The 26,443-nt window shown below is 44.1% G+C and overlaps 1 protein-coding gene across 1 annotated transcript in view; it reads right to left on the bottom strand.

Annotated features, from left to right (window-relative positions):
• Window positions 1-26,443, bottom strand: part of AXL (AXL receptor tyrosine kinase) — a 144,016-nt gene that overhangs the window by 94,379 nt on the left and 23,194 nt on the right. Inside the window, exons 2-4 of the mRNA XM_068250668.1 lie at window positions 9,518-9,716; window positions 3,863-3,963; window positions 3,047-3,229 (exon numbers count right to left, since the gene is read on the bottom strand). Of these exons, the coding sequence (XP_068106769.1) occupies window positions 3,047-3,229; window positions 3,863-3,963; window positions 9,518-9,716 (483 nt within the window). The remainder of the gene's footprint in view (window positions 1-3,046; window positions 3,230-3,862; window positions 3,964-9,517; window positions 9,717-26,443) is intronic.

Below are 26,443 nucleotides of genomic sequence, written 5' to 3' on the forward strand. Positions count from 1 at the left end.
TGTGTACATATAAAGCGTAAGAAGTCTGCAGTGTTTCTGTAGACACTGGGAAACAGGAGCGCTACAATCTCCTGCCAGCAATTGTATTAGTCCTGGTGAAAAGGAGTAGCAAAAGTTCCTGCCCTGAGCAGCTAATTACTCCCGTAGCAAGGTGGGAATTTCTGAACATGGTCATGGAAACGGTAATCCTACAGAGTACAGCCAGTGCTGTTTATAGGTTACAAAGAGGAGCAATCTGAGCTTACTGTCAGTTCTGGAAATTCTTAGCTAACTGCAGGCTGAAATGGAAAGATATATCTAATAAAACTCAGCCCTAGTTCAGTGATTCCCAACTTTTAATGCATATGATAGTGCATCCATTAGTAAGCGTGAGCTCTGCAGAGAGCTCTACTGTTCAGTTTCCGAAATTTGCGGGCTGCAGCAGGGGGGCAGTTAAAGTGAACTTCCAGACTAAAAATCTACTCAGCAGCCAAGCCTCATTTTTAGCTTCACAGAAAAAAACTGCCCGGGCATTTTTTCCAATGCTGTGCAAAGCATGATGGGATTTCTGATGTTGTTGTTCTCCTTCTGCTGTTTTGCCACAATTTTTTTTTTTTAATTTTGAATTTGAGATTTGAAGGTTAACACACCCAGCTGGGAGGGGTGATCAGGACACAGGACAGTTGGAACTGTGTCTCATGCTCCCTGTCACCTCCCTTCAACCAAAAATATGGCTGCCCCCATGAAAAAGATGGCTGCCCCCATGAAATCAGAAACATTTGCCTGTTCTTTTAAAACAGGGTGGGTAAGAGATTATAATATCTATCTATTTCACTTAACATAACGAATGTAACTTAATGACAGTATGTTTGTTTTGGCTGAAGTTCCCCTTTAACTTATCCTTGTCACCGCCTATAGCTAATGTGTGGAAAAAGGAAGGTCCGCACCAATGTCTCCACTTCCAATATCTTTATTCAGGACGTATCCAGTTTACAGGTAATAGCACTTGACTGACATGTTTCGGACTCCAGGTCCTTACTCATAGTCATTTCATGGCTCAGTAAGTGCAAGTTAAAAAGAGAGATGGCAGCTGGAGGTGGAACATGGCCCAGCCCATCCTAGGGAGGGAATAAATCACTGGCCACATCCCACCAAAAACTACCGACTCACTGGAGAACATAAAAAGTTTTTATATATGTATAAAACCAAACACTTAAACAAACAAATAAAATACATGAATGGCTGCACCTGATCCCAATCACCCCTCCAGACGACCAAAATGTCGTCTATGAATCTCCCGTACCACGCAATCTGCTCCAGATGGCGCCCGCCACCCCCAAAGATGTGGAACTCCTCCCACCACCCCATATAGAGGTTGGCCAAAGAGGGGTTAAGGGGAGGTATGTCCTCATTATTTTGGACATTATCCCATATTTATGTGCCCAACACTGTAACAAACCATTTGTCTGATCTCATTGGTGCATGTTGTCTTGTTCTATCAATGGCTGGTGTTTTAATCCTCATTCATTATGCTGCATTGTTTGTTGGCTTTTTGTATTTTATTTGTTTAAGTGTTTGGTTTTATACATATATAAAAACTTTTTATGTTCTCCAGTGAGTCGGTAGTTTTTGGTGGGATGTGGCCAGTGATTTATTCCCTCCCTAGGATGGGCTGGGCCATGTTCCACCTCCAGCTGCCATCTCTCTTTTTAACCTGCACTTACTGAGCCATGAAATGACTATGAGTAAGGACCTGGAGTCCGAAACATGTCAGTCAAGTGCTATTACCTGTAAACTGGATACGTCCTGAATAAAGATATTGGAAGTGGAGACATTGGTGCGGACCTTCCTTTTTCCACATTTTTCTACTGGGCCTGGCTGCTCGTGTTCCTGCACTGTCCCACTCAGCACAGTGAAGCGGTACTTCCTGCCTACTTCCTTCTATAGCTAATGTGCTCCATGTCACACCAATGCTTCCTCCTTCAAGCCAGGAAGAAGGAAGTATTCGAGTGACGTAGAATGAAATGGAGCACGATGTGGAGCCCATCAGCTATAGGCAACAACAAGGATAGGATAACTGCCCCCCTGCGGCGTCTCGCAAATTTTACTCGAAATTCAGAATCCGAACCGCAGATCTCATTCCTATCCATTGGCAATGCACCAGGGTTTCTGCACCTCTTGCAATAAATAGATGGAAAATAGCTGGCTGGTTTTGCACAAGCTGCAACCAGTTGCTCCTTATTGCCAGGAAAGTGGGAGTTCCTTTACCAGCACAACAATGATCACCTGACCCTGCTCACTCCCACTGCTTAACTGTTTGGGATCAGCACTGATAAAATGTACAATATTCTCATCACCCTGCAGTATGAAAACATTTCTCACAGATCTTTAATTTAACTTTTTTTTACACACTCTTTGGGAACGGTGCTGATGAGAATATTCATCCGAATCCCCCTATCGTGCCATGCAATGGGGTTCTAATGCATTCTGGGGAAAAAAATTGCGTGCGAGAAAAAGGAATGAATCACACCAAATGGAAAACAGGCCCTTAATACATATTTTAAGAAGGCACAAGCCCTTACCGATTGTCTTTCTGTTAAGCTGAGGTGAAAGTGTGGTTAAAGAAGTTACTCACCCTCTCGGGCCCAGGCACCTGCCTAGGTTGCCTTGTGGATGATCATGCTCTGGTTTTATTGCACACTGATCAGAGAGGAACTAGCTAGGAATTGATGATGAGACTCTACAGAGCTGCTGTGCTGGTCACAAACAGGTAATCTCTCTCAGCAGCACAGAGGAGGTGGGCGGGGTCATCTCTGTATTGTGAGTTATGATGGGATGGGGTGGAAGTTTGTACAGAACACAGGCTTCAATCTAACCCAGCTGCATGTCACATCCACACTTGATGACAGTTTTGCAAAGCCAGACATCAATGTAAAAAAAAAAAAATACAAAAATGTGCAATGCAAAATGCTTCTTAGCAAAACATGATATTTTCCATACAATGTACATTACATTTCAAATGTGATACCCGGTATATGACACTGAGAACAGCCTTCAGGCCACTCACCTCTCACTTGAAGCAATGAAGGCGTCAGTGCCAGGTCATCTGCCAGGGTGTTGAGAGGGGCGCCATCCTGCAGCCATATGACCAGCACAGGGTCCGGGGGTCCGTGGGCATCACAAGTCAGATTAAAGTGATCATTGGGGTACAAGTGCCTATCTTCTGGCTCCTCAGTGAAGACTGGCAGACCTGGATGAGGCAAGCGGTAACAATATCATACCCACACTGGCTGCTGATGAAAGGATGCCTGCTGAGGCCAATAACTAGCAGTGCCAACTGAATATAATAATTAGGCAGTTATGATGTTTTCAATGTAAAGTGTTCAATTTGTGCCAATTTACTTGCTGCCACATGTGACATAGAAGGGGCTGGTGGCATTTCTCAAGAGTACCTGCATCTGAGGGCACCATGAAAATTTTGCTAATCTCTAGCTACGCCACTGTTTCCTCCCTAATCCTTTAAATTGATGGGGCAATCAGCCCCATTAAACTGGCTCAGTCGGGCTCTTCTGTGCATTCACGGACGTCCGCCCATGTGCAGAAGAGCCCGACTGACCCGACTGAGCCAGATAATGGGGCTGATTGTGACTGAACGGAGGCACTCAGAAGAATGGTGAGGGACGCATCGGTGCACCTGGGGCTGGAGGAAGCCCCGGGTAAGTATAAAATCTTTCTTATTCCTGCTCTCAGGTACACTTTAATATAGCCACCCCCAAACGTGGAAGAAACATGCAAAGCCTGATTGGTTGTAGTTAATTGTACTTTCAGATGTTCTTATAAATGCATTCAGTGTTTAATTTGGATGTATTTGTATCCCTCTTACCTTCAAGTTGTAGATATGCAGCGCCAGATAGGATTGCATGAAACCCATCAGAGACTGAGCACTGATACCAGCCGGAGTCCGACAGCTGAAGCGAGTGAATGCTGGAAAAAATAACAAACGAAAAAGGTTTGTTGCTAAACAAAAAGCAAATATAATGTATTGATATGTATCATGTATCTAAATGACAGGATGGAGATAATAGTGGCAATATGGTACCTGGATCATTCATACGGGCAGGGCCGGATTTAAGCCAAGGCCACATAGGCCATGGCCAAGGGCACCACAGGATCAAGGGCGGGTGGGCAGCAGGCTTTACTAAGGGAAGGGAGGGTTCACCTTGCTACCTAAACTGGAGAGACAGAGGTCATCAGGCTATCTATATAGAGCGGGGGGGGGGGGGTCATTGGGCTTCTTATACTAGAGAAATGGGGTAGATACCTATTCTGGAGGGAAGGGAGGTTTATTAGGCTAACTAATGCTAGCGGGAAAGGATGACTGCTGCTGACAGTGGCCTTGGGCAGTAAAAAGTACAAATCCGGCCCTGCATGCTGGGATCCTGTATGGTGGGCTGTAAGTGTCTCCATGACCAATGAGATTCGAGTCTCACTTTTAGCTTTTTTAGGCCAGTTTACATATTTTTTTTTGTGCAGTGAAAGAAAGTAGTTGTGGACAAGTGATTGCTTTCGGTGTGCACATGTGGTTCAGACAACCTAGAGGTGACAAAAAACAGCAGTCATATGTGTCTGCTATTCTGCTCTCACTACATAATCACCCATGATGATCACTAACCATCGTAACGAAAACCTATCATTTCTATGCAGCTTAAGTATACTCTATAAAATGTAAGATCCCTTTAACGAGATACTCTGCTTTTATTGAGAAATAAGCAACATTGCTATTGGCAAACATTTTTTCAACTTGCTTACCTTCAGTTTGTGTATATAAACACATAGCCACTCAATAATGATCCTGACAGAGAATATCAGACTGAGATGGTCACCACCAGCCACACAATCAGTGCAGGTGTGGAAAATAAGTAACAGCTTTTCCTGTGCCGAGTAGATATTTACTCATGCGGGAGGGGGAAAATATCTGGGTAGTTTGAACGGCGAAGCAAGCACAGATTCTGCACTTAAAGTGTACTCACATGATGAGATAGATGTGTATGTACAGTGCAAAACATATAAATAACGAGGCTGTTTTACTTGTTTTATTTTGGTGCCTGAAAAAGTTAATTTCTAGGCATAGAAGTGACAGCTTCTGTCTTGTCTGTACCTTGTCAGGAATATAGTAAACATCATTGATAAGCTAATTGCATCCATGAAAGTTTTCCTGGCAGAATACAACTTCTGAGGGCAGGGGGAAGATACATGAACTATTGACCTTTTTTTTTTTTTGTACTCTGGGACACTTAATAGGCTGTTTAGAGACCACTGATTAGATACAGTAAAACATTCAACCAAATATAAAAACAAAAAACACTTGGGATACTTAAAAAAGTCATTTTTAGGAGTTAGAGGATCAATATCATTATTTATTTCATCAGTTTATTTTCACCTCTGATTCGTCTCCAATCTGTGCCTTCCGTCAATTTGAGAAGTGCAAAGGTGCATATAGCGAAGTGTGTAGGATAGCCACGAATCATGTGTGCAAAGTGTGAAAAGTCACTAAGACAAAAGGACAGGGTCAAAAGTGTATTGTAAATATCATGATTAGTTATTCCTATTGCTTCATATAGGCTGACTTCATCTTCCTTCCACATTCCGGCCTGACCTCTTGCCTTCCCCTTTCTCTGAATCTGAAAGTCCGTCAGCATCCTGCCCAGACCACTCCTGTTTACAGTACAGACATTCCCCACAGCTGGATATGTTAATGCTCGCATTCCAATCTGGATTACAGAATTTCCTCGTACTATACAGCTAATCTCACCGAGCGGGCAGCTCGATATTTATAGCCTGCTATATGCCTGTCAGGGGGATAAGAGACTAATGAGAAACTGCATAGTGCTGGGGAAAATGGCGCGTTCCACCGCAGGAAATGAGAAACCAGGAGCCTCTCGATACACTCCTATATACTCCTATAGGAAATCTCCACATATTTCATGGGATGGCGGATATCGTTTGAAACTTATATATTTGAAAAAATGTTTTTCCAGTTGACATTTAATGTTCTCTAAGGGTTGGTTTTTCTCTAACGAATGTGATTGTGGTCAAGAAAACCCGATGCACGGCCATATGTTCTCCCGTGTGCGTTTGCAGTAGTTGCAAGTGGTTAAATGTGATCATGGGCATGTTTTTTCTGTGTTCCAGTTTGTCCATGACTGATGGAGGAAACGTATGGAAATGCACTTCAAACGCAATTGCTTGTTTTTAAAAATGTATCTATTGACATCTATTGAAATGCAAATGCCACATAAGGAAGTTTGTTTGTGTTCCAAGGACATCCGAGACTGTGTGTGTGTGTGTGGGGGGGGGGGGGGGGGTCTCGGGGGAGGGGCCGGGAAGAAGCCCCAGGTAAGTTTCTGAACGTCTTTTCCTCGCCTCGGCTATTCTTTACAAGAAGAATACAATGCAAAAGTGGGATCAGGATTCCAGACTTTCTATGCCAAAGCACATTATTATTCACTTGGGTCACTTAGTCATGGGGTGAAGCTGAAAAATTCTGTCACATTTTTGGGGACCCAAAAAAGTGGGCAGAGCCACAAACAACCAATCAGATTTTCCTTATTGACTTCAATGAGAAAATCAGCTGTAATTCTCACAGTATTAAAGCCAGAGTTCCCAAACTTGGCACACTAGGTCACTGGGTGGCTGGGGTTAAAATTTGGCAAGGTGGGCGGAGCCACATACAGCCAATTAGACACAAAGCCAACATCATGTGGTTTCTTCAGAAATGACACCATCTAGTTCATATTGATTTAGTGCCATTATCTTCCGTTTCGCTGTACAGAGTACAAACAAACAAGAGTACATGAGAATCTTTGAAGCATAAAATGTTTTAGAAGATTTACAGTAGATTACAAATGTTCTACCTATTCCAAGCTCAATCCAATGAGCAGTGGCGTAGCTAAGGGCCGATGGGCCTTGATGCAAGTTTTACATTGGTGCTCCCCAAGCATTCTACACATAATAATTGATACGGCGCACCAAAACCTGCCAAGGACAAACAGCGTCAGAGGTTCAAGAAGGGGATGGAGAGCAGTTTGTTAATGATTACTGCTGTTCAAAGCAGTGAATACAAGTGATTACTACCAGCACAGGACCAATAGAGAGCTAATACTGCTGTTGAGGTCGCAACTTCTGCACCCCTTATTGCTATGTCACTGCCAATGAGATTCTGTGGCGTTCTTAACGCAAACCTGAAAGCCATGATATGATGATTTGTATGTATAGTACGGATTAGGAATAGAACATTAGAAGCAAAGAAAAGCGTTTCATTTTTTTTTTTCAGTTATAGAGCTTTTTTTTTTTAATGATTTTCTGTTATACTTGCAGTTTAGAAACCGCACTCTGGGCTTGATTCATTAAACCGCGATAGCTGATATCACGGTGGCTGTAACGTTTTGCGCACATTATAAGGCGAGTAATGTTTTTGCGCAATCACAAATTTTCACGTTTGTGTGCAAAAATTCGCAATTGCGCACGTAAAACATTACGCGTGTTATAACGGGTGCAAAACGCTGGCACGATCGTAATATCAGTTGTTTTATTAAAACTATAAAACAAGCAAAAGCAAAAATAATGACCCTTTGAACATCACTGCAGTTTTTCTTTACTTATCTCAAGTTGTCTCTCTCTGTTTCTTTGCTGTTTAAAGGGGCACTATGGCGATTCTCAGGGATTTATTTATTTTCAAGTACTTAGTGAATGGCAGTTGCTCTGTCCAACTGCCAAAAAAATGTGTAGGGAGCAGGGAATCTGGCCAGTATCATTGTTTAAATCCTTTTTAGGGAATATCTTTGTAAAGAATAAAAGCCTTGCTGAGAATTCCCTATGAAGAGATGGACTAGTCCAAAACCTGTCACTTCTGTCAGATTTCTACTACCTACTGTAAGTGACAGCAACATAGGAGAAAAGTAATATATGGCTCATTTTACTCTGGAAAAAAACATACTTCTTATTTGTTTATGTTTGCACATATTTTAAATTTTACAATGTTTTGCCATTGTGTCCCTTTAAGTGCTTCAGAAAACAGGACTGTATTGACCCAGTGGGCTGAACAGCTCAGAGAAGCTCTTTTGCATAGATAACAACTGAAGATTTGTTTTAACTCTTCCTCTACTGGAAACAATATGAGACTTTTCTTTGCTACTAATGTTCTATTCCTTAGCTGTCCTATATATTCAAATCATTATCTCACAAATGTATTTTCGCTTCACGTTTCCTTTAAAGTGTAACTGTCGGGCATAAAATCAAAAATCAATTCTTTATTTTTATCTGGTAAACAACTAATAAGGATGCTAACCAGGCAATCCAAAAGTTAAAAATCAATATTTATTTTCTTGTTGATAAATGATCATTACCCAGTTTACCTGACTCTTGTTTGGTACATTGCTGCACAAAGGAAGGGCATGCTGGATTGTCTATTTTTTCGCTTCTTTACTTTCCTCTCAGACTTAAAGAGACTCTGTAACAACAAAAACCTCCCCTGGGGGGTACTCACCTCGGGTGGGGGAAGCCTCCGGATCCTAATGAGGCTTCCCACGCCGTCCTCTGTCCCACGGGGGTCTCGCCGCAGCCCTCCGAACAGCCGGCGACTGTGCCGACTGTCAGTTCAATATTTACCTTTGCTGGCTCCAGCGGGGGCGCTGTGGCGACTTTCTGCACGGAAATAGACGGAAATACCCGATCTCCGTCGGGTCCGCTCTACTGCGCAGGCGCCGGAAACTTGCGCCTGCGCAGTAGAGCAGACCCGACGGCGATCGGGTATTTCCGCCTACTTCGGCGCCGAGAGGCATCAGAGCGCCTGCGCAGGAGCCAGGAAGGTAAATAATGACGTCACCGCTGCCCGGACTGCACGGAGGGCTACAGCGAGACCCCCGAGGGACGCAGGACGGCGTGGGAAGCCTCATTAGGATCCTGAGGCTTCCCCCACCCGAGGTGAGTACCCCCCAGGGGCCGTTTTGGCGTTACAGTTCCTCTTTAACTAATGCAGCCTGATTGGCTGAAGCCTCTTTCCATCCTGTTTTCCCTTCCCACATCTCTGTTCCGCTCTGATTGGCCAATATTTCTCATGCAGAGACAATGCACTTTCTAATGCAGAGCTGGGTGGGAGTGCCTGAAGATGTGCATGAGAGATATGGAGGAAATTACATCGGGATTGGCTTCAACATAGACACAGTTAAAACGGAGAATCCTAAGAAGGGTTTTCTCTTTTTTTACTACAGAAAAATCATTAAAATCAAAACGTGGAGAGTGCAATACATGTGTCATGTAAGTAAAGCAGGTATTTATCTACTTATATCTGTGTTGTTGTTTTTCTGAGATAGTATGGCTGACAACTCCTCTATAAATGGCTTGCAGATTTTACCCCCCAAAAAAGCTGTAAAGTCATTAATGCTTTACATGGTAGAGTGACTAGTTGCTCAGCCAGATATCACATTTCAAATTCCTGGAGGACAATTGAGGAGGTGACAATGTCAGGAATTCCACTAACCTCAGCTCACTGATGGCCATCCATTTGTCATCATCTTGAGGCACCTGGATCTGGTTGGTATCGGCAAGGTCCAGCGTTTCCCCGTCCTTCACCCATTCCACATCTGGCGGCTCTCCTTCTCCGCTCACAACGCATCGCAGCACAGTGTCCTTCCCGAGGGACGACGTGATGTTGGATGGATTCTTTGTAAAGAAGATATCTAGAATTTAAGGAATGGACGGTTAGTCTTCAGTGATTTGCTCGTCTGCAAACCTCCCTCATTGCAAAGTAAACAGAGCATATTTACTAACATTAATAAAGCTAAATATCCTTTTTTTACACCCACAATAGGGGTCACGTGACCTTTGCCCAGTTATTCAAGCTGCTAGTTAACCAGGAGCCAGCCCTTCCAGATGTAGAAATGTGAGGACTTTATAGTGAAAACTCTGCTACTCCTATAAGGTATAGGCACATCAACAATTACTGTCAGCTGCAGGGATCAGGATTCAGCTTTTTGGGCAACAGTTCAGGCAACAGTTCAGGGCTAAGTTTTGTACAGACACGTTGCTATTAGAGATCTCCAGAACCTCAGATTTTTGTTCACGAACCTCCGCCAAACGTTCGATTCGCGCGAACTTTTGCGAACCGCAATAGACTTCAATGGAGAGGCGAACTTTGAAAACTAGAAACACTTATGCTGGCCACAAAAGTGATGGAAAAGATGTTTCAAGAGGTCTAATACCTGGAGGGGGGCATGGCGGAGTGGGATAGACGCTAAAAGTCCCGGGGAAAAATCCGGATTGGACGCAAAGCAGCAATTTAGGGGCAGAAATCACATTGAATGCTAAATTGCATGCCTAAAGTGCTTTAAAACATCTGCACTCATCTCACGTAGGTAGGTGGGTGCACTGTGAACAACAGGTAGGTAGGTATATGCAGGAATGGGTATTACAATGTGCACCTGTCACACACAGACAGGTAGCGGACAGGCACAGTGACACTGCATGCGCTCACGTAGGTAGGTGGGAGCACAGTGAACAACAGGTAGGTATATGCAGTGATGAGTATTACAATGTGCACCTGTCACACACACAGGTAGTCACTGAATGTGCTGGGCCTGGCAGTGGCACACACAGTATGAATTATCAAGGCTGTCTATGCAACACAAGTGTCATTGGGACACACAGAATCTCCACTGTCTCAGATCTCCACTGACTTCTGCTGTGAATATAGAATTCCCTCCTTTAAAGGGACTCCGAGCACCTGTCATGTCTGTCTTTAAGACTCCGCCCAGTACTGCAAAGTACTTAAAGATGCGTACCATTTTGTAGCTTGTGCTCTCCTCTTTTATTTGTCACCGTTCTACACCAAATAGTTTTCGTTCGATTTCAATTTAAAAATCGTGGCTGCCATCTTGGCTATGTTATAACTTCCTGGTCACCCGTCTTCTCTGTTAGAGAAAAGCATCACTGAATGACGCAGGAAGAGGAAGTGACACGCACGGCCATTGCAAGAGGCTCCTCCAGAGGGGTCATAGCACGACTTTGTTGGAAGTCGCCTGGCTTAAAGGCATACCTATGAGAGGTGCTCGGAGTCCCTTTAATTACTGTGCCAGTCAGATGCAGACAGGTCACAGGAGTAGGGAAGAAGGATGAGTTGTTTGTATGGATCCTTTCCAGGGATTGCTTTTGTAAAGAATAAAAGTTAATACTGTGAATCTCCCATATTATTTTTATTATTATTATTATTTAGTATTTATATAGCGCCGACATATTATGCAGCGCTGTACAGTGTATATAAATTGTCTTGTCACTAACTGTCCCTCAAAGGAGCTCACAATCTAATCCCTACCATTGCCATATGTCTATATTATGTAGTGTAAGTACTGTAGTCTAGGGCCAATTTTTAGGGGGAGCCAATTAACTTATCTGTATGTTTTTGGAATGTGGAAGGAAACCAGAGTGCCCAGAGGAAACCCACGCAGACACGGAGAGAACATACAAACTCTTTGCAGATAGTGCCCTGGCTGGTATTCGAACCAGGGACCCAGCGCTGCAAGGCGAGAGAGCTAACCACTACGCCACCGTGCTGCTCCCATAAGCTGATGGACTAGTCCAAAATCTGAAAGATCTTACAGCTCTTAAAGAGACTCTGAAGCGAGAATATCTCGCTTCAGAGCTTATAGTTAGCAGGGGCATGTGTGCCCCTGCTAAAACGCCGCTCTCCCGCGGCTTAACGGGGGTCCCTTCACCCCCAAACCCACCCCCGCAAAAGTTGGTCGCAAACTTGGTCTTAAAATTCTCTTCCTGGAGGCAGAACTAACGGCTGCAGCCCTGCCTCTCAGCGCCGTCTATCAGACGCGCATCACCGCCTCTCCCCCGCCCCTCTCAGTGAAGGAAGACTGAGAGGGGCGGGGGAGAGGCGGAGATACGCGCTGATAGACGCGCGTGGGGCAGGGCTGCGGCGGTTAGCACTGCCCCAACCAGGAAGCGCTCCCCCGCTGCAACGAGGGGATTTGGGGGTGAAGGGACCCCCGTTAAGCCAGGGGATAGCAGCGTTTTAGCAGGAGCACCATGCCCCTGCTATCTATGAGGTCTGAAACGAGATTTATTCTCGCTTCAGACTCTCTTTAAGTACCTACTGTATGTGACAGCAGCATAAAAAAGTAATTTACAGTGCATTTTACTCTGGTAGAAATGTATATTGTATCTATTTTAAAGAGGAACTGTAGTGAAAATAATATCAAGAATATGACTGCTTATTTTTGTACAATATTTATTTATAGATTATTTAGTCAGTGTTTGCCCATTGTAAAATCTTTCCTCTCTCTGATTTACAGTCTGAAATGTATCACTGGTGGTGACATATTTAGTTCTGCCAGGTGATCTGTGCGGAATGTTCATTACTGAGAGTTCTATGGACAGAGAGAGATATTGCTTACATGGCAGTTGGAAAAGGCTGTTATTTCCCACAATGCAACAAGGTTCACAGTCAGGACCATGGTCATGACATCACACTGTGGGAGGGGTTTCACCACAATATCAGCCATACAGAACCCCCTGATGATCTATTTGAGAAAAGGTAAAGATTTCTTATGGGAAAGGGGGTACTGATTGGGATGATGTTCAATAATTGGTTAAAGAGACACTGAAGCGAAAAAAAATTATGATATAATGATTTCAATGTGTAGTAAAGCTAAGAAATAAAATGTTAAGAGCAGAGACATAAGTCTAATATTGTTTCCAGTATAGGAAGAGTTAAGAAACTCCAGTTGTTATTTATGCAAAAGAGCCATTGAGCTCCATGACTTTCAAAGCCGCAGAGAGCTCTGTCTTCTGAAGCTTGTTATCTCAAGTGTTTGTGACTGTATTTTTTTTTTCCTGCAGAGGACAATTCAAAAGTTCACTAGCCTGCTCTGTAAAATCATTTAGAATGCTGAGTAGTGTGTAAACTGCAAATATTAGAGAATAATGCAATGTTATAAAAGAAAACTATATAACTGAAAATAAAAATATGAGAATATTTTCTTTGCTACTAATGTTCTAGCAATTATCCGTACTACACAACCAATTCATTATATCATAATTTTTTTTTTTTTCGCTTCAGTGTCCCTTTAAAGTGCCTCTTTAAATTAATTATTTTTTTATAATAGTGGTCCATTAATAATCTTTTGAGTGCCATAATTTTATAAAGCTACGAGTCTAATTATGAATGCACTGAGTTAGAAATCACCTTCCATTGCTTTTTACAGACTTCTTGTCTGGCTCGTTTGAAATATTTACAGCCATAACATTTTGCCCTGCACTTACATGAACTTTGAGGAACTTTCAAGAAGTCTTCTGCTGTGAGGACAAAGTGTGTAGCGATGTCATTGTCCTGGAGTAACTTGGAAATAAGAGCAGACTCTTTTACTGATAACGCCTGTGAGCCTGAATCACCCTTTTCTCTCCATCCATGAATGGGTTTCCTCATAAGCTAGCTGTGTATATACTTGTCAAAGACCTACTGACTCATTCTGCAAACACTGCAAGTTCATTGTCTATAAGTTTCCATACTGTTCTACCTAAGTATGGGTTACAGCGAGTACATCAGAGGCTAAAGGCTTTCCATTGTGTGACAAAAAAGCAAGTCCTTTATTAAGTAGAGGCATTGAATAGATTGTTATTATCTTGTTATTACATAGAACAGTGTGATGATTATCAATGCAGATATGCTGTACTATTATGCACCACATGCTATCATTATTAGCTCATAAGAAGGCAAATAAAACTCAATTATTCCTTTATATAGAACAGTGCCAGAGAAACTGAGATTTCAGGAGGCCCAAGATACAATTGTTGTTCCAGATTTATTACTTCAATCTACAAGCTATATGTACAGTATATAGTGAGGGAAAGTATTTGATCCCCTGCTGATTTTGCTCATTTGCCCTCTGATCAAGAAATAACCAGCCTATAGTTCTAATGGTAGGTTTATCGTAGCTGTGAGAGAAAGAATAACAATGAAAAACCTTCTAAAACTCAGTGCCCCAAAGTCAGCGTTTGATGTGCATTGTAATGAGTGAAATCCCCTATCAACCAGAAAGATTTCAGGCTTCAAGGTGTCTTCCTTGTATGCACATAGCGAGTTGAGATTAAAAGACACCTGTCTGCAGAAGCAATCCATCAGATTCCAAACTAGTCACCATGGCCAAGACCAAAGACCTTCACAAGGATGTCAGGGGACCAAACCCTCATTAGAGGGGGAAAAAATCCTTGGTTTGGCCATTTTCAAAGTAAGAAGAGGCAGTGAGAAAATAAAGCATGCCAACCTTGATTGGGCCTTCAGTTTCTTCACATCCTATTCATCCTTTCCCCATGGTGACCACTATGGCCAGAGAGCCCATCTGCCAAAGGTTGTATAATGAGTATGGCCACCATGACCTCCAAACACCAAGACTGCCACACCCATAGCAAGGCCACCACAACACTTGCTCTAAAGGGTACCCCAGTGTTGGAGGAAAGGAGAGAAGAAGGGTGAGAAGTTGGGACCTTTGCCTTTCTGAGGCTTCCAGATCTACTCCCAAAGTACTTATGCATCTAAATGCCTTCATACCCCAGGTAACAAATGTAAATGTACGGCTCTTTCTTCTGGAATCCAGACAGTGCCTGACCACAGACAGCCAGTCTACAAAGCAATATAACTGAAAGGAAGGTCCACACTTTGCCCAGAGTATCCAAAATAGAAATCTTTATTGTGGACATATCCAGTAAAATACAGCAATCTGCACACACCAACAGCTGACACGTTTCGGCAGACCAACATGGTCCTTAGTCATAGCTATGTCATAGCCAGATTATGTAAGCTGTTGGTGAACAATGATTTCTGTTTATTACTGGATACGCCCACAATAAAGATTTCTATTTTGGATAAAGTGCAGACTTTCCTTTCAATTATATTCCTTCGTACCCCAGTTGTAAGGCATTCAGTTTTCCAAAGACAGCATAACATAACTTAGTGCATTCTGAAAACCACAACACCAACCATTGCAATCCCAGTTCAGCTGTGATCAACTAGAATGGACATTCACTTACTGTAAAGCTCTGTACACACACTATATATTTTTTTCACTAATCCTTCATAATCTTTACAGGTCAAAATCAGTAAAGGGTACAGGTACCCCCAGCATCATTGCGGTCCTCTGCAGATCCCCCGAGTTAGATACTACTCAGCTAAGCACTAATGTCGTTCTCACTGTGAGCCAAGCAGCCAACCTTTAAACAGATCATAGGTTAAATATTGCAGTAAGGTGAACCAATTATTACTCAACCAATCAACTTTTCAGCTAACTGATCAGGCCACAGTCAATTTGTTTCTGTAACTTATAGTATCACACATGGATTATACAGAGCACAATTAAAAAAATACTATAGACTGAGGGATTGGTGCACCGAGTACTTATTGCAGTGGCAATGCTTGAGTTGGGTGCCGGTTGGTGCTGCTAGTAGTAAAATATTGGTAATTTAAAATACCAATATTTCACAATGCACTACCCGGCACCCATTCTAACTTGAGTCCTTCCTTCTAAGTGCCTAAACCAACTCCCACCTAATGCTTAGCCCTAACCCCCTCACTAAGTGCCAAAACCAAACCCTCCTAACTAATGCCTAACGTACCCCTCTCCGTAAGTGCCTAAACCAAACACCTCCTCCTAATGCCTAACCCTAATCTCCCATCTAAGTGCCAAAACCAAGCCCTCTAACTAATGCCTAACCATAACCCTCCATTGGTGCCTAAACCAACCCCGCCCCAACTAAATACCTAACCCTAACCCCTCCTCTAAGTGCCTAAGCCAAACCTTCCAACCTCAGCACCAGACGTCTGCTAGTTACAGACTACTGTCTATGATCAGCTACAACCATTTATTCCTTTGCAGCAACTGGTCCGTGGTGCACCACATCCAGCATGCAATGTCAATAAAATCTCTGCCAAAAACCTGATCTAAAATTGATGATGTTACTGATGCCTTGCTGGTTTGTTACCGCCAAGTGCAGTATTAGTAAAAATCTACTCTCAGTCATGTTTTTGATCAATAAACTGTCCAAAATTGACCATAACTTATGGTAGACTGTTGGGAAGGTGCTGACACTCCCAGAATTAAGTGATTTATATTGGTGATTTTTATTTGAATTTGAGCCTACAACAGTTGCCCTTTAGAAATTTAAATTACAGATGTAATGAGAAAAGATCTAATAAAACCTGACATAACCTTTATACAGAGAAGCCAGTATTGTACCCAGTTAATGGAAACTGAATCACATGAAGTATTGAGTTCTAAATATAGAGCCACATGTACAGTGAATAGGAAGTGTCTATTGCACAATTCTGTCACTAGATTAAATCATGTGAAGAGCTACATTTTAAAGACAACACAAACAACCCAAAACCTCAAAGTCACAGTGCTAAATGTTTAAAAGTTAGGGTGTAGAGCAGAGCTTTATTTTATGATGGGGGAAGAGGGCTGGGGTTAGATCTAGGTTTCATAGGTGAACCATTTGTTAAGATGTGTAGACACGCATTAAAAATTACACCTGCAGGGAATGGGACTTGATCCCTCAAGCAACCATTCAAAGTTGAGTGCTGCACAGACACATCACTGGGTTATAGCCTCGTGATATGTTTTGTTGCCATGGAGATGGGAAGAGGGATAATAAGGTGGCAAGTGATGATGAAGTGGCTTCATGGAGGAGAGGTGAGAAGCAGAGCATGTTCAGCTCAGGTGCTGCAGCACTTCGGATCTCTCTGCAATGCATCAGACAGGCGGTACACATGCTAGATTCTCAACAGAGAAGGCTCAACCAGCCGCACCCTCTAGCATGTATACAAGGCTTTGAGTCTACAGGTTGGGGGTAGATGAAGATTAGGTATAAGAGCAAGATGGGTCTCAAGGCTTTTAGGGTCACCAAGGTTAGGCAAAGGAAACGGTGTAAACACAGGGGGGCCCCATCAAAGTTTTGATGAGGGGCCCCATGATTTCTAATTACCCCCCTGCTGAGGATGACAAATCTTGGCTCCCAATGATGACGAGTACTCAAATGGTGAGATACAACTTTTAGCAACATGGCAGTCATACACGGATACCTCACTACCAGCTGGTGGCAGGAAATGTGATGGAGGGAGGCCATGGAGGTGTGACTGGAGATGTAGTGGAGTCGTGACTGGAAGTGTGGTGGAGAAGTGACACTGACTGGAGGTGTGATAGAGGTATGAATAAAGTGTGGTGGAGGTGTGACTGGAGGTGTTTTGGTGTGTCAGTGGAGGTGTGGTGGAGGTGTGACTGGAGGTGTGGTGGATGTGTGACTGGAGGTGCGTTAGGGATGAATTGAGAGGTCTGGGGTGGGGGCATGACCGAAAGTGTGCTGGAGAAGTGACACTGACTGGAGGTGTGAGAGGGGTATGAATGAAGTGTGGTGGAGGTGTGACTGGAGATGTTTTGGTGTGTCACTGGAAGTGTGGTGGATGTGTGACTGGAGATGTAAAGGAGGTGTAACTGGAGGTGCATTAGGGATGAATTGGGAGGTCTGGGGTGGGGGCATGACCGAAAGTGTGGTGGAGAAGTGAAACTGACTGGAGGTGTGAGAGGGGTATGAATGAAGTGTGGTGAAGGTGTGACAGGAAGTGTTTTGGTGTGTCACTGGAAGTGTGGTGGATGTGTGAATGGAGATGTAAAGGAAGTGTAACTGGAGGTGCATTAGGGATGAATTTGGAGGTCTAAGGTGGGGGCGTGACTGAAAGTGTGGTGGAGGTGTGACTGGAGATGTTTTGCTGTATCACTGGAGGTGTGGTGGATGTGTGACTGGAGATGTAAAGGAAGTGTAACTGGAGGTGCGTTAGGGATGAATTGGGAGGTCTGGGGTGGGGGCGTGACTGAAGGTGTGGTGGAGAAGTGACACTGAGTGGAGGTGTGAGAGGGGTATGAATAAGGTGTGGTGGAGGTGTGACGGGAAGTGTTTTGGTGTGTCACTGGAAGTGTGGTGGATGTGTGACTGGAGATGTAAAGGAAGTGTAACTGGAGGTGCGTTAGGGATGAATTGGGAGGTCTAAGGTGGGGGCGTGACTGAAAGTGTGGTGGAGGTGTGACTGGAGGTGTTTTGGTGTATCACTGGAGGTGTGGTGGAGATGTGACTGGAGATGTAAAGGAAATGTAACTGGAGGTGTGTAAGGGATGTATCGGGATGTCTAGGGTGCAGTCATGACTGGAAGTGCGGTGGAGGCGTGACTGGAAGTATGATCAGAGGAGGAACAGGGGTGTGATTTTGTCCAAATATTTTCACTGGAAATGATGTACTCCTTCTCATCTTGGGTATGAGCTATGCATGAAAACAAATGGTTTAGACAATAGTGTAGTAACAGGGGATGCAGAGGAAGCAAACACACCTAGGCCCATGGATCAGATTGGCCAGTTAGGGCACTCCTCTGGTGAATGCGCGCTCTATTAATGCCATAGTGGTAATTATCAATCATTACGAAATGGTTGTCCTCCCCCAGCTGACACCTCTTTCACACGGCTGCTGTTCTTGGAAAGCAGATTCTGGCCTCAGTATAAAGGGATTGTTAGATATAATGTGCTGGGGGGATATGAGGGGGTGGTTCAGTGTAGTTTATGGCTCTGTAACTTCCCTGCTGGCACCAGAGATGAGCTTCTGGGTTGTGTTGAGCGCAGAAGAGACATACTAACTACATAAGCAGATATCACAGCTGTATGACCAGATTCTCCAAGGGAATGAGCTCCACTCCCAACACGCGCAGCTTTTGGAAGATTCAGTTGTTTTACGGTCGTTCAGACCAATAAAATGCCCTTTAAAAGGAAACTTAGAAAGTTAGCATTGTTCTGATAAAGATGCAGTTTCCTGTTTGTGGATGAATATCCTCTGGAGATTGGAGAACATTCCTCTTGGCGTTGTTGGTTGCTGTCTCAGAGTGCTGTGCAGTGATTTCTGGCTCACACCGTGGAGAAGCGGAGAGCTCAGCACCCTATAAGGGAGAAAGTCTCTTTCTGTCACATCGATTTGGAGTTCCCCTAAACCGTGAAGCCTCCGAGTGACAGCGGCTCTGCGCTCCACATGCTGAGGGGAATGACTCAGATCAGAGGCAGCGTATTCATGCCACGGGATTAAATGTTTGCATTACTGAAACGTGACTAAAGTCTTAAGTGAGACAGCAATCGATACACGAGCGTAAAACTCTTAAAGGGATCTAAGCACCATTTTTTTCCCTGGAATTTCTCCTGGTTTCTAATAGCTGTAGGAGCTGCCATGTTCCCCCCTCCCCTTCTAGCTGTCCTTATTTACAGAAGTCACAGATGCTATCTTCACACCTTCCCTCTGGATATACTCTTTGAAGCCGTTGTCCCAATTACCCACCCCCCTTTGTTTATGAAAGGTGTTGTTTACTTCTTGCTAATGTGTACAACAAAACAATTACATTAGTCCTTATCTGCCTGAAACCTCCGCGGTGGGGCAGGCTGGCTGAAGTAGGTTAATAAAACATCTGCTAAACCTTAAATGTAAAAAGAAAAGGTAATGGAAGTTTTTTTGTCTTTTTGTTAATAAAGAGACACATTGTTGGCATGCATTTTTAAAGTGCTATTGAGATGCCCTGGATGCTAAAAACAGTGCTGGTTCACTTTAAGCTAAGAGAAACACAGTGTGCCCTGAACAAGAGAGTCATTTAACCAAGGTCAGATCTCTGGGATTCCTTGGCTTCCTATTGGTTAATTAAGGTTACATGGAACACCAGTACCTCATAGCTCTCCCTACTTGCCAGTCAATGAGTTCCAGTTGGCCATAGCCAGAAGGACAATATGGTCATACAGATGATATGAATGCATCCGCTATTTTCAGACTCTCTTGTTCTGAAAATGGTGGATGCATTCATATCATCTGTATGACCATATTGTCCATCTGGCTATGGCCAACTGGAACTCATTGACTGGCAAGTAGGAAGAGCTATGAGGTAGGTGTTCCATGTAACCATGTGACCTAAACTGACCAATGAGAAGCCAAGGAATCCCAGGGATCTGAACTTGGTCAAATGTGTTGGGTTCTTTTTGCAAACTGTTATCACAGTTCCCACTGGCTGAACGTCTTCTGTTACTTTACCCTTCCACTCTCTACAGGTACAAGCATACAAGCTTCGCTGAGCCAAACAGGCATTTTTTGTGATAATTTTACATGAAGATTATCAAACCAGGCTTTGTGCACTTGATGATCTTTTAGGTTGTACATTGTATTCGTATTGGAAAGTGAATGATAATGTAAGTACCATGTTACTTAAAGTTGGTGCTTTCTAGCAGTGGTGAGGCTACACGTCATGGGGAACCATTGCAAAATTCCAATGGGGCTCCCAGAACATTAGACGATGGACACCCTCCCTGTTTCTTAAAAGACAACTAAAGTGAGAATTATATGGAGGCTGTCATAATTATTTCCTTTTAAACAATACCAGTTGCCTGGCTGTCCTGCTGATCTATTTGGCTATATTAGTGGCTGATTAACACCAGAAACAAGCATGCAGCTAATCTTGTCAGATCTGACAATAATTCTTGGTCGTGGCTTTCCTTTTCATTATAGCGATTGGCTTAGGCATTTCCTCCCAGGACGCCATACCGCAGGGAAGATACGTTTCTTTGCAGAGTGAGTATGGTGTGGCGTCTTCATTGATGAGATTAGGACTTGATTAATGGGTGTTTATTGCAATGATTACACTATTCTGATCGCTTTGATGAGCAGTTATAGAGTGTATATTTAAGGAACATGGGTGGCCAATCGGAGGGTTTGTTTCCTTTGTGGGTGTGACTTACATATTCAATATTCAAATTAGCAGTTCCCCATCAGGTCCTCACATTTGTATGTCTTTTCTGATTGGATGCTTGTGTGTATATAGGTTGGTATTGCTGTGTGTAACATTTAGAACTGGGCAACATGAAAATGGGCAGGTAGCCTGAAACAGTGGGCTGTCTTGCCCTACAGTTCTTTGTTTTTATTGTATTTCTTTTTATACCAATAAATGAAGATTTATTATTGAAGGTGGTGCGGATTACTACGTAATTACTTCATAAGATCTGACAATAATGTCAGAAACACCTGATCTGCATATCCCTGTTCAGGGTCTATGGCTAAAAGTATTAGAGGCAGAGGATCAGCATAATAGCCAGGAAACTAGTATTGCTTAAAAGGAAGTAAATATGGCAGCCTCCATATCCCCCTCACTTCAGTTGTCCTTTAACCTCCTTGGCGGTTCAATTTCTCCGCCAAGGAGGCTGCATTACACTTTTTTTGTAATATTTTTTTTGTTTTGTTTCATGTAGCTACCCGAGTGGTAGCTACATGAAACACCACTAGAGGGCGCATGTGGCCCTCTAGTCCGATCGCCACCGGCAACAACAGCAAACAGGAGATTGCGTTTAGAACGCGATCTCCTATTTGGCTTCTCCTGTCGCCATGGCTATGATCAGAATGACGTCATGGACGTCAGCTGACGTCAGGCGCACCCGATCCAGCCCTTTGCGCTGCCTGGGAGTGATTGGTCCGGGCTGCACAGAGCTCTGGTGGGCGGCCAATCGCCACTCGGCGGCGCCGATCAAGCTGTACGCGTGGCTAGCAAACTGCTAGCTGTGCGTACAGCACTTTACAGAATTTAAATCGCCCCACCAGGGGCTGAGATATCCTCCGAGGCGGCTTACCGGTTACCGCTAAGGAGGTTAAAGTAGACCTGAACTCTTAGACTGTCTAATTCCCCCTCATCTGTGACTAATCACACCTGTATTTTGATCTCTTCAGCTGTGTCAGATCAGGAATCTCCTCTGCCATGGCAGAACTGCTAATTTGTAAACACAGGATGTTAAAGTGTACCTGGGACTAGAAGCATCTCAGGTACCAGACTTACCTGGGGCTTCCTTAAGCCCATCCCTCGCCATCTTCCTTGGTGGCTCCGGTCCCCCACAATTCAGCCCGAAAGCCTGGCTGAGCCACGCTTCGTCACGCATGCACAGGCCAGTGCTCTCCCCTGCGCTCCCGCAGCTTTGAGTGACCTGCACTTGCGCAGTACTACTGTGCAGGCGCAGAACGCCTCCGGGGACAGAAGCGCAACGAGGGAGCCAGGCTTTCGAGCTGAATTGTGGGGGACCGGAAACACCCCAGGAGACTGCGAGGGACGAGAGGCCTTAAGGAGGTCCAGGTGAGCATGGAATCTGAGACACTTCTCCTCTCAGGTTCCCTTTAGCCCCATGCCTGCTTCCATGAAAGCAGGAAGTAGACAAACAGCATATTTATTGCAGGATTTGTACCAGCAGTAACAAGGAAATGCTTTTCTTTAAAGGTTATTACGCTGGTGCTTATCTTTTAGAGCAGAGAGGAAGTTCTGAGTTCAGGTCCGCTTTAAGTAAAAATGTACAGCTAAATGCAGTGCAGCAAATCCAGTGCCCTTAATCCTCTGCTCTAGAGAGATAGCAATCACTCAAACAACAAACAATCTATTTAAATGCCAGCTTTTGTTAACTATTGCATAATTGTGTAAAATGAGACCCGCAACAAACTGGTTTGGTGACATGAAGTGCTGGCTGAACAGAATGCTGCACACAGGGAGTAAGAGAGCAGAACAGCGCAGAACAGATATCATGGTGTTGTGGGCTGCAGTCAAGGCTGATCTGAAGCACTCAGGGGCAGACCTCCTACACATTAACCAGGTGAAAGGCCTATTCCATGAACTGGAGTCCTTTCTGTGGATTCTTCTCCATCTAATCTGCAAAACTTGTAAGCTTACAACGTTCCAAAACATGTGCTCCCCAGTCCCCACCCCCCTCCTCACTGACCTCCATTGATGCATATGCATGCACAAGGTTCATTGACATCATTTGAATACATGGTAGGCAGTGGATGTTGATAGCCCCAAAAACAGTGGCACGTGCCCCGGATCTATTCTGGGGTGCCCGGATGTCCCCCAGGCAGAGTCAGCTGTGTTGCCTCAATGGCGAGCATGCTGGAAGCTGTGGTGCATCAATCAGAGTATGCTGGGTGCTGTGGTACCTCTATGTGGGCATACTGGGTGCCGTGGTGCCATGCTGGGCACTGTGATGCCTTTATGGGGGCTTGCATGGAGCTGTGGTTCTTCTATGGGGCATGCTAGGAGTTGTGGTGCCTGAATGGGAGCCCTGTGGGAGCATGGGAGGGGGTCCACTAGAAGGTCAGGGAATGCTATGGGGGGACTGCCAGATAACCTGGTGGCACGCCAGCCCACCCAGCAGAAAGCCAGATCAGCCAGCACAGGTGCCAGGTAACTCTGCCTAGTTATGTTTAACAAAACTAAAGTTTGCTTTCTTAAAACAGAAAGAATTTACAATAATTCAGCTTGGAGTGAGCTTGAGATGTCTCCCAGTGCATTACTGCTGAATATATGCAAATAAACCATTGTTATCCTTAGACGCTAAACACACCTCCAGAACCGCTGGAATGCAATGATGTGTCAGCTTGTTAATTTGTACAGAGCCATAATAATCCAATATGCATACAGACTGTTTTGGATTGTTTGATCCTCATCAGTGCATGGCATGGATTAATTTGGCTCTATGGAGAAGGGCTTTTAACACCGAGAGGTACAGACTAACCAGCAAGCTCATGGTGAACCAGAACTCATGGAGGGGTGTTTAGCTTCTAAGGGTAACAATGGTTAATTTGCATATATTCAGCAGTGATGCACTGGGAGACATCTCAAGCTCACTCAAACCGGAATTATCACAAATTCTTTCTGTTTTAAGGGGCTTTTAGGACCATTGTAGCCCCTCACACACTCCAATGAGTTCTGGTTCACCATGAGCTTGCTGGTTAGTCTGTATCTCTAGTTATGTTTAAGTGACACTTCCTATTTCATACCTCCCAACTTTTTGAAATGAGAAAGAGGGACATTTAAGCCATGCCCCTGCCACACCCCTGATCACACCCCTAGTCACGCATACCATAACGATTTCATAAGAAAAATATGTTGTTTTATAATTCAGACCACACTGGTCCTTTCTATCCTGGTTCATTTTCCTTCATATTAACATTTTCAAATTAGTAATATATCAATTTAAAGGATGGAAATAAAGTTGAGTCAATCAAACACATATTTAGTAGAGAAATATGTATATTTACATAGAAAAGGGGACAAAGTCCTGAAAGAGGGACAAATGAGGAGGAAAGAGGGACACAGTGACAGGGCTCCCAAAGAGGGACTGTCCCTCCAAATGTATTAATGGAGAGTGGGGCTTTGTCCAACATTTTGCTAAGCAGACCTACTTAGACCACTGTTAATTTGGCTCCACCCATGACCACGCCCAAATTCTGGGCTGTGGCCACACCCATTTTCTGGCTGGAGTGCCCCACAATGCCCCAGATGTCTGAGGATCCTATCATCGCCTCTGATGATAGGTGCTCACAGTGGGCTTGATTCACAAAGCAGCAATAACTGTTATCACGGCTGTGAAAAAGTGCTTCGCGAGCGTTACCGCAAATTTTCACGCGATAACCTTTGCAAACGTATTGCGCGAACGTGGAACGTCGCACACAAAAAAATCACATTATCGCACGAACGTGAATTTTTGCATGCGATAACCGTTTTCACGCTAAATTTCACGCTAAGCACTTTTCACAGCGTGAGAACAGTTATCACTGCTTTGTGAATTAAGCCCAGTCACTAGCAAAGGGCCCTTTTACTTTGATACAATTCCCTTTAGTAGTGGGCCTGGACAGGTACAGAGTGTGAACGATATCAGTGGCTAATAGCAGAGTTACAGTCCTGCATACAATACAACGAAAACTTGTTTCTTTCTCTTTATTGACCATATAGATATCCTACTTGCTTTCCTCCCAAAATAATGTAATCTCTGTAAAAATCACAAGTCCTTTCAGCTCCAGTGCTGGGAGCTGCTATAACATGGGTAGGCAATATCTAATTCAGGGGGGCCCAATAGGTCGATCACGATCTACCAGTAGATCATGACCGACTGCTGGGTAGAATTAAATTTTGAAAAAATACCATTAAATTTTGCTGCCACCAGCTGTAGAACGTGGCCCATCAGATTCTGCAGCCGGCCACTGGTCTCGATCACAGCCAATCAGGGAAGGAAGGGGAGGAGAGAGGCGGAGCTAAAGGGGAGAGGCCAGGGGCTGTTCTGCCATGACGCGGTGTTATAGCTGGGAGCAGCGCCGGGCACAAAACGTCTGCCCACATACACGCATGCTTGCCACCCGCCAGTATAGGCACCTATACTTAGCTACTCATACTGGAGGCACCTATACTTAGCTACCTATTCTGGAGGCACCTATACTTAGCTACCTATACTGGAGGCACCTATGCCTGGCTACCTATACAATGGAAACCTATATGGCTACCTATACTGGGGGCACCTATTCCTTTCTACCTATACTGGAGTCACCTGTACCTGGCTGGGGGCTGTTCACTACAATGTGTGTGTGTGGGGGGAAGAAGGATTCTGCAGATATTTGCTAAGCTTAGCATTTGAAATGTTGGTAGATCTCATTGACTTGGCAAATTTTAAAGTAGCTCACATGCCAAAAAAGTGTGGGCACCACTGATCTAGTTCATTCAAATAAACTGCTCAGTGGGGAAAATGATCTCTCCGCTCCTTACCGTACCGTAGTCACAGACGAGCGGGAATTAGACAGGCTAAACTCTCTAAATACATACAGGGTGCATTTCTCCATGCTCTCCTTCTCTCCTGGGCAAGAGTTCCGGTCCACTTTAACAATAATCGAGTGATCGGATCTGCCAGGATAAATTGTTTGCTGTGTGTGAGACCTGCTGTTGGGCGTTATCTTTTATAATGCAATGAAGGATTGTCTGGCGACTGGTTGTGGATTATTCCTTTACAATGTATTTTATCCATTGTAACACTAAACACACAGTAATGGGTTTTTGCAGCTGCCCCACCTGCATTTTACTAATGAAAATATCTGGCCAGGGAGGTCAAAGTCCTAACCATGGGACCTCAAACAGGTTAGGCCAGTGCACAGCAGCTTACAAATATCTGAGGTGCAAGGCTGGCAGGACCATCAGTACTGTGTGGGCAGCTCCCTGCTAGGGATTCTCGTCGGAATCTGCGGAATGGAGATTTCCGCGATTCCGGTCGGAAATTGGCAATTCCGTTCCGATGAGCCGGAACGGAAAAGCTATAGCGGTAATCGGAAATAGCGCAATTTCTATGCGGGATTCCGTCGGAATTTAATCAGAAGCGTGTAAAAGCTGCATTAGCCAATCAGAAGAATCGGAAGGGATAGCCCCATCACAGGAGCTTAAAACATGCTGATTTCTGCATTAACGGAATTTCTGCACCAATTAGAGTCTTAACAAAAACCAACCAATCCCATGGCCTACGGCAACTCATGCTGCTCCAAAAAAAAATTATAATGA

This window comes from Hyperolius riggenbachi, chromosome 8 (assembly GCF_040937935.1).
Source record: "Hyperolius riggenbachi isolate aHypRig1 chromosome 8, aHypRig1.pri, whole genome shotgun sequence".
Lineage (NCBI taxonomy): Eukaryota > Metazoa > Chordata > Amphibia > Anura > Hyperoliidae > Hyperolius > Hyperolius riggenbachi.